This window comes from Pomacea canaliculata, linkage group LG2 (genome assembly GCF_003073045.1).
Source record: "Pomacea canaliculata isolate SZHN2017 linkage group LG2, ASM307304v1, whole genome shotgun sequence".
Taxonomy (NCBI): domain Eukaryota; kingdom Metazoa; phylum Mollusca; class Gastropoda; order Architaenioglossa; family Ampullariidae; genus Pomacea; species Pomacea canaliculata.
The window spans coordinates 28,515,572-28,528,878 of NC_037591.1; the positions used below are offsets into that span (position 1 = coordinate 28,515,572).

Here is a 13,307-nt window from a genome sequence, read left to right on the forward strand (position 1 = left end):
ATATTTTGTTTTTAACTATTGTTTGTGCTTTTCAAGGAAATATAGCCAACAATCGATTCAAAAAATGCTTTTTACTATTAAAGGACCAGTGGGTGCAAAATCTGTGAAGCTTTGAGAAAGGTTCTATTATTTCCCAAATTCTGGGTGAACACTCAACTAAAGAGATCAATACCACAGATATCAGGATAGTGCATGGATATGCTTACACTTTGCACAGGGCAAAGATGGGAATATATACACAAGTCTATCACAATCATCTTGACCCCTTTCTACAGTGTTTGCAAGATCTCAAAACAGAACAGGGTATTTGCCCAGATTGGATAAAAAGTATTTTACATCCCCCTGGTCCTATAACTGCCTTTTCATAAACTATGCAGAAATTTGTAAACTTGCTCAAGACTACATGTACAAGGGACAAGTGCATGGTTTACATGGTTATCACATGCTATTCAGTACACACCTGGTGGATGTTCCAAGCTATGGACAAGAGCCTGAAGAGCATATAGCGCCTGAAGTTCATTTTCAGGTTTTGCCTCTAAATATTTTACCAAGACTGGCCTTCGATAGTGAATATTTTCTGGAATGAGCTTGGCATTGCCTGATCCTCCTGTGGATTTAAAAACATAATCCAGTTTTTGTAAACAAAGTTCATGCCTAATTAAAGACCTTTATTTTGTCTTTACGTTATACAAAAGATTAGAGTACTCTTGCACAGCAAAGTATATTAAGCATTAACTTGTCCTAACATGTTATTTATAAAATATTCCATCACTCCATACACTTGCATATTTATGAATAAAACATTTCTCACCAGATATTGCATTTTGACAAACAGCTGTCATCAGTTCTCGTATAAATTGTTTTGATCTCTGCTCCTCCTCGGAAGTGTTTGCCTAAATGGGGAGAAAAAGGGCTATGAAAATCGGCAGTCTTGCAAAACTTTCTTTGGTATAGAAAAGTATAGTTTTTACCTGGCAAGAGGAGAATATCATCACATTTTAACCTAAATGCTATTTAACAAAATTATGTTTTTCACAGTTGAAAAATGCACCGAGAGGAAGGCATCTTGAAATATTTTCACGCTGCCTTCAAATTACAATTATAGAGAAAGACATAAATGTTTATCTCTGCTGTTTGAATTATGTGCTTTGAAAACAAAACATTTAAAATAACATTTTATAGTCAATTAATAGCAGCACCATGAAAACCAACCTCAATAAAGTCAAATATTTTTTCGCTGTCATTATTCTTTTCACTCAGCCGTTCAATTAATCGTTCCTGGATCCACCCAGGTGAGTGAGTGGCTACTGCAGGGGGAGTGGATGGTGCATCGGCCCCTGCCTCCAGCCATCCTAACTCCTGCAAGAGGGTTCAAAAATGTCTGTCATTTCAAGATAATCCTTACAAAATATTTCACAGTAGTACTAAATAAGGGTTCTAAACTCCATACCTTTTTTTGAATAAAAGATACAACTGTGTCTGCTTCAACAAAATCCGTTATTTTCAAACCAGCTGCTCGCCACTGAGCTGCTATGTGACTGTGGGGCTGGAAAAAAAGTGCAAAATCAAATAATTATTGGCTCTTCGCAGTTTTTTTTCTTTAAATAAACAAAAATACTTTTATGTAATATCTAAATGAATGTTTGCAGATAAGGTTTCAAGTAATATATTTCTAAGACAAACTTTGCCATTTTTCCCTAACAAAGGTGTGGATAAAAATTTTATTTTCAAGGTAACTAAGTTTTTATTTTGGCTGATGTTTAAGTGATTGCTCTTACCTTTCTTTGGCAGGCGACCTTAAGAGACTGAGCCAAAAGTGGCGCAGTCTTTATTTTGCCACTGCTTTCAATAAGTCCCTTAACAGCTTGACGAAGAAACTGCAATGGCAGAACTGAGTTGTCCAAGACCATAGGCCCAATTATGTCACCAAGGTACTCCCAAATCTTTGGTATATCAATTTCATAATCTTCAGCCAAGTCTAGAACTTCTTTCAACCTTTAAAAAGAACAAAAACATAAAATTTTATGCTGAGTCAGCAATTAAGGCTATACCATGCCTGAGCACTCAGCACATGCCACACACAAACAAAGAACAATATCAGAGAAAAGATATGAACCACACTTTATGACCAAAATCAAGTGCATTATTTTGTAAATGTTACAGGAACAATAAAAATATGACCCACTTCTTCAGGCCACACCTGTTTTTAACCTTTGCTATTGGGAAAAATTATATTTATAGTGGAGACTATTACTAGCATAACTATATTATACTTACCCGCTCATAAGTTCGTCGGTATTAAGAAGTTGCATTTTAGCAAGGTGAAACAAGAAGTCGCCTATGCTGACACGTGCTTGCGATGATCGCTCTAATACCATGGTAATGATACTTGACACAAATGCACCCTTCTCCAGGTTACGCCATTCAGCAAAGCATTCAGTTGCTTCCTGTGAAGTAATAAGAAAAAAAAATTCACCTACAATTTTATTACAATGCCAGTTAATTCCTGCTTAATTAAAGAAAACTCCAAATGTAATTTTTAGCTCAATACGATTAGGTGGAATATCCTATCAAACCACTTGGACGGTTAATCTTCAACCGTCCACTCTTTGCAATAAGCAACATTATTGCTATGATATTTGTCAAAAGATATCCTCCCAGTTCTCTTACCCATGTTGCCTAAACCACACATACACACAAAGGGCTACCCCAATGAACTTACGACAATATCCTGATTATGCAAGTATTCCTCTATGATTGCTTTTGTTTTGTTTTCAATGGCATCTTGTGTCATGGTTGTGGCATCTGGTCCAGTACCAGGCCTGGCTGTTGCCTGTGGCCTGTCTCGTGACCTGCTGTTGTCACGACTTGCATCACGAGAAGGAGGATTGGAGGAACCACTACCAGCACCTCCACCAGCAGTACTGAGAATAATTCTGAGGAAACAAACAAAAAATCCTGAGGAAATTTCAGGACAATATTATATAGAACTACTATATCTAAAATACAGATTATCAGCCAGCACCAATAAAACACAGCCACATTACAAAAAATACTTTGAAAAGCTTAATTTGAATCCTCACCTTGTACTGGCAACAGCTCGTTCTCGTTCTCTCTCTGATTCTTGTGAGGATCGTGATACTGCTTTAGGTCGAGCAAATGCACCAGAATCCCGATCCCTGTCCCTGTCCCGATCCCTGTCACGTCTGCTGTCCTGTCGTCCATGACTGTCTCCTCGTGCTGGACTTCGACCAAAGCTACGCCGATTATCACCTTCATGCATGCTGTTTAACAAACTGTACCTGCAAAAAAGGAAATTATATGGCTTGATGAGTGGATGTGAGGGAAATCTTCGGTGATAAAAATGCTAACATTATTTCTAAAATCTGAAAATACCTAGATAAAATTTACTAAACAACCTACCTATTTCCTGCTGGCTTTTCTGCCTCCTGTGAACGAGATCCTCCTCCTTGACTGCCTTTTCCCCACATTGAAAATTTGGTTCCACCTCCTGGACCAAGCTGGATGTTCTCATCAACATTTTGCTGTTAGAACAGTTTCCAAAAACTAAAGTTAAAATCTCATTCTTTGGGGAAACTTCTGACTTATAATTGAAAGAAACTTATTAAAAAACGGCATTTGCAGAAATTCAAGTTTAAAGATTTAAGATGTGTATGACCTTTGTCAGATCCCTTAATGTAATGTAATCTATGTAATTAAAGTCTATTCTAGTATGCCATGACTATAAATTTCACTTTAACGTCTTTCTAGCTTGGCAACCATTAGCTTTTCTGACCTTAAACACACTTATTTATGAACAAAATAGGTCTACTCAAAAAAAAAAAAAAAAAAAAATCTGTATACAATAGCTGTAATGTAATTTAAGGTCAATGGTGGCTCGAAAAAACTAACATTTTTGTGGTGGGATCAAGTCCGAGAACAGATTTTGATACTCTGACATGGTTCAGATGCTTTTGTTGAAAAATCTTTTGATCCCAATAAATTCATTGACCCTTACTATGGTTTTTCACAATGATACCAAAAATTGCTTAAGAGTCCTGGTTATACACATTAATCATTTTAAGCCAGACATTTTACATATCAATAAAAAATCTGCTCTGTCAACAAAGTAACAAGATATAAACATCCCCTTAACTGCTATTTCTTAAACTTTTTCAAGTCACCTTTCTTTGAACTGTTAACAACTCATAGCATAATTGGAAATTTTTATTTACATATATTAAAACTGCGTAACAGATTTTAAATAAAATAATAACATTTACATTATGAACAGGCGCAGGTCCAAAATACTTTTACTGCGGTTCTAAAACTAGGAGCCTTAAGCTGAAGAAAACTGCTGGGGGGTGTGTGTGTGTGTTTTACGCTGTAAGAAAACTGCTGGGATACAAAATCCTGTTTAAGAATGCATATGCATAAATCTAGTAATGTTCTGAAGAAAATACCTTACCCGTGATAATTTCATTTTAGAAGCATCAATAGATCTCATTGCTTTGGAGCTTACTGTGTTCCATCCATCTTCTGAAGGCCCACCCATAGATCCTCTGCCTGTAACAATTTCATTTTTCACAATGATTGTGCAAATATGTCTAAATGAAAGATATAAGCCAAACACATACCAGAAAGATTGCCCATTGGGTTTTTTTTTTTAACAACACTGACCAGCAAATTAGGTGATGTATATTAAGACAGAATGCATTTCCTTGCGGCAAAAAGATTCACAGTATAACGTGGCTAAAAATAATGCTTTATGTAACCTTCAAATTAAAACTGCAATGCTTTACTATTAACACTAAAAACAAAAGCAACATGCCTCCTTTTGGTGCACCTTTTCCACGTTGTGCACCTTGGCCCTGCTGATCCATTTTAGGCATTGGGAGAGACATCAAAAACTTCTGTTGTAGCTGTTCTTCAGCAGCTTCCTTGTGAATCTGGTCAATGGTGGTGGGACGTGATTCATTTCTCCTGGGAACCCAATTATTCTGCAATGCAATTTCAACTCTCAGTTTATTTACTAACATGGGCATAACAAGACATAATATGCATAGAAACAATTTCAAGATCAAATAGACTAACTTTTTATGGTTTATAGACACACTTGTTTAAAATTTTTTGTTAACATGACAAACCATAAAACACTGTTCAGTCCAGCAGAGTAATATAACAAAAAAGAACATGCTTGTGCAGTCTTTACCTTCACTAAAATTCCCAAAATTCACTTTGAAAAGAATGTGAAAAAAAAATGAAATATTTACCAGACGTAATTCAATTACATCTTGTACCATGAAGCGCACACGTGATGGAAGTGACATATCATTCTTTATTTTGTGCATCTGACTAAAATATTGATCAACACGAATCTGAAAAAGAAAAAAAATGATATTAAATGTGTTATATACATTTGACTGTTCATACTTAGATATGACAACAATTATTTTGTGCCAGAAAGGTGAAAATACCTAATGTTACATAATATAAATTCAGTTTCAATAATGTATTTGGATACTTCTAAAAATACCACGTGCAAAAGAATAAAAACCATGCAGCCATTCTTAGACCGTTGTAGCTACCAAATAAAATAAAATAAAATAAAAAATCAAAAACCTCAATGAACCTAATTCTGCTGTTGAAATCACCATCAGTCAAGTGGTAAGTTTTGATTTCTGCTCTAAATCTTGGTAACAAACTGGACTAGATGTAAACGTTTACAAATTTGAGTGAACTTGCAATGCTTGTTATGCATGTGCTTTTTTGATTGGAACGTGTTAAGCCTTAAAGATTTTGTCTAACTTCAGCGCCATGTCTAGCCTTTAGAAGTGTTATAATTTTACCATAACAATCCAGGACCTCCCTTCATTCTAGACAAGCACTGCTGCATGTGCTTTAGAATATAATCAGTCATTTAGTCAAATACAATGTTTAAACAACAAATAAAAAAAAATACACACCTTTGCTTTTTGTGTATCGAGCTCTTTTCCAATAGTAGCAAGCAAGCGACATAAGCATTCTAGACTCTCTTCATCCTTCATTTTCAGTAACTTGAAGACACAATCATGCATAATGTTTTCAGTCAACATTTTGAGCTTGAACAGCTCACCAATAAAGCGGATATTGCCCGTGGAACGTCGGCGAGCCTTTAATGTTGCTTCAGCAAGAGCTTCCCTGAGTTCTGCTTTCTTTTCCTAGTTTTCATTTTCAAAGAACACACAAAAAATTATTGCGAATGTTTTGTAAATGGAAATATAGCCTTATTTTATACAAAACATATATAAGAGCTAAAAACCTTAGGAAAATATACAACAAAATAGAAATTACCCAGCAAAATGTAAAATTACAGGCAAGGTTGGGTTTGTGTAATGTTTTACAAACTTCTTACATCCAGGTACCTGGAAAACATCATGCCAATATTTTTCAAAGAACATATTAAAGACTTCAAACCTAATTCCTCATATACATAAAACAGTCCAGCAAGAGAAATAAAATTGTAAAACGCAACTGAAAGTCTCTTCCGGAATATTAGTTGTTGCTCGAAGACATACAGTCCTTCAAAATGCTGGCAACCGTTTAAAATACAAAATTAAACTTACTTCAGGAGCAGATTCAATTTCTTTTTCTCGTTCTGTTAAATCCAGTTCAGCCTTCTTATCAGATTCAAATTCTCGTTGACATTTTGTTAACAAGACTGCGCGAAACTGAACGAATTCACCCTTTTTGGTTGAAGATGGGACCTTGTTCTGCATTAAAAATTATTTAAAACACATTTTAGCATAAGCTTACTCAAATTAATGAGAGGCATCAGTTTAGGACTACTGATGATGCTAATTTAACTGCTTTCTATGATATGCATAACTAACAATCCATGTTGTCATTTTAGCATGCTTTAAATACTGTTAAGATCAAACTTTTATGAGGCGAATAACATATAACCAATTAGTACAGTAACAAATTTTGCAGAAACAAATGTGCAAAGTGATGTTTTGCTCACTGCTTTTAAATTTCACCAAGATATATAAAAATATATATATAATAAAAAACACTTATTACAATTTTTTTTTAAATGGCCATCCTATGTAGAAGCAAGAAAGAGAAGAAAAAATTTTCCTAGAATTAAGAAGTCTGCATACCCCTTAAGAACGTAAAATATATTATTCACCTAACTAGTTATTTCTTTAAATTTTTAATTAAAATTATTACTTCAAGCCTATGGTTGTGCTGATACGTTTTGACCGAAACTAATTTAAGAACACATCAGCACGCCCCCCCCCCCAAAAAAAAAACCTACAAATAAATAAATTAATTAAAAATGAAATGATTTGAAAATGAACTTACCAGGGTCAACAAGCTCTTACACATGCTGGCATAGGCAACCGAGAAGTTTGGTTCGCTCAATGCCTGGAAAATATGCCATTTGACTTATGTTGGAACATATTGACAAAAGAAAATAATTTTTAGTTAGACAATACTCAGAATACTCATCAGAAGCCACTTGACAGCAAATTTTACACTTACTTTCTCAAAAACAAGATCAGTGACTCCTTTTAGTCGCTCTTCAGTATTAATAGGCAGTTGAAGAACCTGCTGCACAAGTGTGTCAAACTTTTGTGGCGTAAGCTTGTTTAGAATGGCCTTGACATTTCGGTACAATTTCTGAAAATGTTCAGCACACAATTATTGTATTTCCTGGGATATGGACTAGTCAAAGGATGTGTTTCCTTTTAGTAAAACTCACCTTACAGAAATTTCATGAATATATCTATAGAGAGTATTTAGCTTATTAAACATAAGGCACAATATATGTCTTGCACAAATGCAAAATAACTATTTGATAAAATTTGTTACCTTTTTCTTACTATTTTGTTTTTGCAATTCTATTATAAGATATAAAAATGTTGCCCATATGACAGTTTACCTGAGTATCCATATCCTCTTTAGGCACATTATCTGAATGGACCCCAGGCCTATATGCATTTTCACTTTTGTGGAGTTGCACCTCTGTGACTCTTGTTGTTATAACTCTCTGCTCAGATGTACCTGAAACCCCTCTTCTCTGGTGGCTTCCGCGTTTGCTTATTGAAGCAGTGTTGCCAGACTGTAAAACAGTTAAGATATATAAATACCGCAGTAATTAGCTCTTCCATCTACTAATAACTCTGGTGATACTTCCTCTTAAACAGCCATCCTTTGCAGACTACGCAAACAAGATCAAATGACATTGCAATATAACAGTAAAAAAAAACACCACCACTGCCAGCTACATAATATAAACAAGTTGTTTGACGATGAATTAACTTTTGTGCCAGCACCTTCACATGCAAAATCTTGTTGAGTTATACAATACAAAGCATCTTTATTAATCCTTTTCATGATATTATTTTTCTGCCATGTTACTACCACATCAGACATTACATGATACCTCAAGTGTGACATTAAATATAATCATTCATTAATAGCAGTATCATGGCAAAAATAAAGCTGAGTGCATTTACTTACACGCTGGTTAGATTTGATGGAAAAGAAACCAGGAGTAAAATCTGGAAAAGACTTTGATGAGAGGGATCCAGATGTTTTCATAGGTGAGATCTGCAGAAAAATCAATGTTTCATTTTCACTTAAAAAGCTACTGTAAATTAAGAAGGTACTCTAAAATACCACTGGTCAACAAATTTTCACAAAAGTCGTGTTACTAAATTTTAAAAAAAGTCATTTCTTATTAATTTTTATGTTGTCAGAAAAGAAATCCAGATGGAATGAATTGGATCTTTAGAGCAGCCAGGTTTCTAATATTGCATCAGCACATTGTCTACTAGTTCCATGTAGTTTTCTGCCCTAACATTCCCAAGTTTGTAGGCACTAGCCATGCTTGTTTCGCATCATCCTACAGCAAGTTGTTGAACCGCTCTATGAGGACCCACAAAAACTCACTTTTTAATCTTTGCCTTGCTGAGTAGAGGGAATTCATACAGTATCAAAAAGCTGGTAAGTCTGGTCCTTGACTTTCACAAAGTTCTTCATCAAACCTGGGGACAATTTTGTGAGCCTTGATCACAGCTGGGTGCTGGATATTCTTCTCTCCAACTGCTACATTTTGTCTGCAAGTCCATTTCTTCCGCAAGTAGTGCTATTCTCTTGCTTGCCTATCCCACTCGCATAACACATGTATTGTGTATCTCCATGCTTCAGTCCCGTGAAAAGTGCAACTATCTTATACTCGATGCTTATCGTACAGGTCTTTCATGTAGACTGCATGAGCTACTGGAATAGGCGAAAGATGGTTTTAAGCACCGCCTGAAGACTTTTGAAAAGTCTATAACTAGTCTCTATTCTTGTGGGTCATGAATGATTTTTAATGCATTTATGAGGCCCTCAATATCAGAACAGAATACCAAATTACCTTCCTTTCTAATGAAAGGCTCCAACTCCTGGTGGTGCTTTCAATATGAAGTAATTTAATTGTGACATATTCTTCTACAAGATTCCTTTGTTGGGAGTCTTGAACCTAGCAATTCTGCCTTGCTCTTGGACAAGTCAAAATCACAAACCAGGTCATTTAGCTCTTCCTGTGTTAGGGATGATGATGCACCACAGTAAAAATCTAGATCACTGCATGCTGACTGACCAGAAGAAGAACAGGTTGGCTCACCCTTGTCCTCATCAGCTGAATCAAGAGAATATTTTGATGGAGGTTCTGGAATAGCAAGTCACACATTATGTGGAACTGGTCTCAATGCAGAATGCTGGACTATTCTTATCTTGTTTTACTTCATTATGCCAATAGAAAGAGAAGGAACCAAGCGGAAGTAACAGTCATTGATGCGGTTGCTTGGCTCTCTCCACATCAGGGAGACTGCAAAAGGCATTGATGGTCTTTTGCCATTCAACCACCATGGAAGCTGTGTTGCACATGTAGCTCAGCATATATGCGTAGCCAAAGGCTTGTCTTGGTCAAAATCTTGCATCCGAAGAAAAGAGGATATGCCTTCTTTACTTGAGAACTAATAGTTTTCTTCTGGTTGACAAATGTTACACCCCACAAATACAGCAAAAATTGTTCACATTATTGACGCATGTTCGAGGCATTAGTGTCCTGTATTGTAACTAAATGGATAAAATAATAACAGCTTTATTTAACAGTAGCTTTAACTGCATCCCACGAAGTCTGAAATATATGTGTGCAATGTGATACATCATTCTAGGCTTATTTAGGATGTTGTCACAGTCCTGGTGAAATGTAGAAAATGAATTATATGAAATATTTTAAAAAACAAGCCAATACAAAATGTTCATGGTCATATACATGTTCAGCTAAATACTAATGATTAGGACCTTTAGCTTTAGTCAGTAATAATTTCAGTGTTGACCGATGTAACCGCACTTTATTGGTTGGTATCAAAGACTAATGCAGAACATGCACAAACATCCATGAAAGGTGTTCATCATATAACTGAAAACAATATGCAACAAAAAGACTATTTACCTTGTCCAAGATAATGTCAGGAATTTCAGGAAGATTTTGAGGTCTCTGGCATGACTCTGGGATGCTTTGAAGCATTAGCAGGAACTCTCGGTCATACTGTCTCTTGCCCTCAGGATTTAATGGAGACCACTGATCTGCAAAATCCAACGATAAAATCACATTACAGAACTGGGCATAGGCAAACATGATTATTAGTAAAAGATCTTTGTTGCTACGAGGAAGTGCTAGTTTTATAACCATTATCTGTTTTAAAGTATTTTTTTGATTCTTTTATATGCTCATACTGACATACAGGTGCAATGTAACATAACAGAGGCACACTTGCTGGCATCTGCTGTTTCACTGTATTTGGTATTTGTATTATGCCGTGGAAAACTTCTGAATGATATAAAATACTTTTTACAAGTTTATCAACATTTCTCAACCTACCTTCTCTGTAACTATACTTCAGCTCAAAGCCATTGACAGCTTTCTTCAACACTTCTGTTTTATCAGATTCTGCAGGCAAAATCTCTGGAGTGACCTCAGCAGCAGAATCTAAATTTACTTCAGGTTCTTCAAACTCCTGGACCTTCACCTCTGGTGGTGGTGAAATGCTGTCAGGCTCCTGCTCCTCCAGTTCTTTTGTTTCAGGTTCAATTTCTATCACTAGTTCAGACTCAGGGGGCTTAGATAAAGAATCTGCCTGTTCAGTGCCAATCAACTGGCATGATGTACTAGAGGATGCATCTGATTCCATCTCACTGGGAGGTTTTGCAAAAAGTTCCTGGACAAAAAAAAACAAAACAACAAAACATTTCAAGTCTCCTAGCATCACTGAACAGGCAATGATTACTGAGACCACTACAAAATAACACTTAAAACATATGCAAAAATAATATTATCAGACCACTGAAACATCTTTCATAATTTTCTAGGATTACACCCCTTCCCTAAAATTTAAGAAATTAAGACAGATTAGATAACTCTGTTAGATTTATCGATTTATTTGTTTTACTTTCAGTCAGCTCTGCAACTTGTACCAAAACTAGAAAGTAAGAAAACACTGAAGAGGAGGTGAGGGACAAAAAAGTAAAATTTTCACATTTCGGTGGAAAGGGTCACCGGTTATTTTGCCAACATCATATCGTATTACAACCTTAGTCTGACAGTCCCAGCTATTTCCATCACAAGACTGAAAACCAAATTGTCCCTGGCCCAAAAGACAACTTGATCACCAATAACACAAGTAGCTATTAACGCCAAATGCTACCAATAAAGTCATGCACTTTCTGAACACTAATAGCTGCCTATTTTAAACAGAGCCATGCAACTATTTCCCTATTCATTTTCACAAACTAAACTACTGCATACAAGTTATGACTCCTGTCATCGTGGTGGGTAATATCTTCTGCATGCAATAGCCAAGCAGCCACTTTTGTTTAGTAAAATGGTGTTTGAACCTATTTGAATGGTTCTGTTTGCAATAAGCAGCTTAGCTTGCATGTGCATATTGTTCAGTGTATGGCTCTTTTGGTGATACTTGATGTTAGCAAAGTGTAGGGCCATTAAGCCGCGGTTAAGCAGTTTGGATCCCAGTAAGTCATTATATTTTTATAATGCATGAATTACAAGTAAAAAATAAGTGGGTTTTTTTTATCACAATCCTTTCTCTTAACTTTGTAGCACTGTAAGGTGTGGGTCAGTTACAATAGCGGCCTTAATAACGTTGACACTCAGTGTGGATAAACAGATTAATATTTGAATTGAACTGTTATTTTATTGTTTGTTGATAAATAAAAGACTAATATTTAATCTGTGACAGTGCATAAAACGTCAATCACATTTAAAGTGCCAGCTGTCAACACCTATCTTGAGTGTTTGAGAGGCCATGTCCAGGTCCGTACAATCCACAGGATAAAAAAAATTGGGACCCAAGCATTTTGCGTGGCTTAAGCTAATTCGAGGCTTAATGGGCCTATTATAGCTACTTGTGTCATCTAAATAGATTTGCCTTTTGGGCATAGTCTAACATGGGACAATATGGACATATCTAAGATGCTTAGAAAATGTAATTTTGAAATCTCACCCTTATGCTACAGTTTTTCCTTGCTTATTATCATATGCAGTTTCCCTCTTTCCCCAATGAAGTTTTTTTATGAATCACTTAAGCACAAATAGGATTCTCCCACCCAAAACTTCTGCATGATTACAACTGGGGAGCAGTCATTTCACCCCACAGCCTGAGTCAAATTGTCCCAGGTAAAACTACTGCTAATATTTGACGTTTCACTTAAATGGTCTTATCTGGGACAATTTGACTCAGGGTATGGGCGAAATGACTGGTTACCTCATTGTCAAGCATGTTAAAACTTACGAAAATAATTTGGTTTGTGAAATTCCTAACACTTAAAGTATGTCAGTCACATATTTACTGCAACATCTCATACAAACAAGAAATCTGTACAGACTGGGCAGGGGAGGGAGCACGGACTTTTTCTCAAAATTATATGTACAAAATCTGTCCTAAGTCTTAAATCTACACTTTGCGTTTGTTAGTCTGCAATTACTTTATGAAATCAAGACTCGTTTGTAGACTCTGTTCTTTACCTGGTTTTGAAAGTTATTCATAGGGATATCATATTCAAATATCTGCATAATGTAACTACCCTGGGCAATTCCTGCTTAAAATACCTGTTTTTATTAGACTTCTGTGATATAATGTAACATGACGACACACAAGGGTTGTTAATGATGCAGTCAAAAACAGGAATGGTATTTTCAGTAAAGATATGATCTAGTCTTTATCCAGGGTTCCCAGAGATCAGGGATGGTG

At 35.8% G+C, this 13,307-nt stretch overlaps 1 protein-coding gene across 1 annotated transcript in view; it reads right to left on the reverse strand.

The window, feature by feature from the left end:
- LOC112557091 (eukaryotic translation initiation factor 4 gamma 1-like) overlaps positions 1–13,307 on the reverse strand; it is a 40,427-nt gene that overhangs the window by 3,501 nt on the left and 23,619 nt on the right. The window contains exons 11-30 of the mRNA XM_025226726.1: positions 10,922–11,258; positions 10,493–10,626; positions 8,509–8,598; positions 7,928–8,107; positions 7,528–7,665; positions 7,348–7,410; positions 6,606–6,752; positions 5,967–6,200; positions 5,274–5,378; positions 4,832–5,000; positions 4,469–4,566; positions 3,424–3,545; positions 3,084–3,302; positions 2,723–2,936; positions 2,278–2,447; positions 1,779–1,995; positions 1,451–1,546; positions 1,213–1,359; positions 812–893; positions 461–607 (exon numbers count right to left, since the gene is read on the reverse strand). Coding sequence (XP_025082511.1) covers positions 461–607; positions 812–893; positions 1,213–1,359; positions 1,451–1,546; positions 1,779–1,995; positions 2,278–2,447; positions 2,723–2,936; positions 3,084–3,302; positions 3,424–3,545; positions 4,469–4,566; positions 4,832–5,000; positions 5,274–5,378; positions 5,967–6,200; positions 6,606–6,752; positions 7,348–7,410; positions 7,528–7,665; positions 7,928–8,107; positions 8,509–8,598; positions 10,493–10,626; positions 10,922–11,258 — 3,109 coding nt within the window. The remainder of the gene's footprint in view (positions 1–460; positions 608–811; positions 894–1,212; positions 1,360–1,450; positions 1,547–1,778; positions 1,996–2,277; positions 2,448–2,722; positions 2,937–3,083; positions 3,303–3,423; positions 3,546–4,468; positions 4,567–4,831; positions 5,001–5,273; positions 5,379–5,966; positions 6,201–6,605; positions 6,753–7,347; positions 7,411–7,527; positions 7,666–7,927; positions 8,108–8,508; positions 8,599–10,492; positions 10,627–10,921; positions 11,259–13,307) is intronic.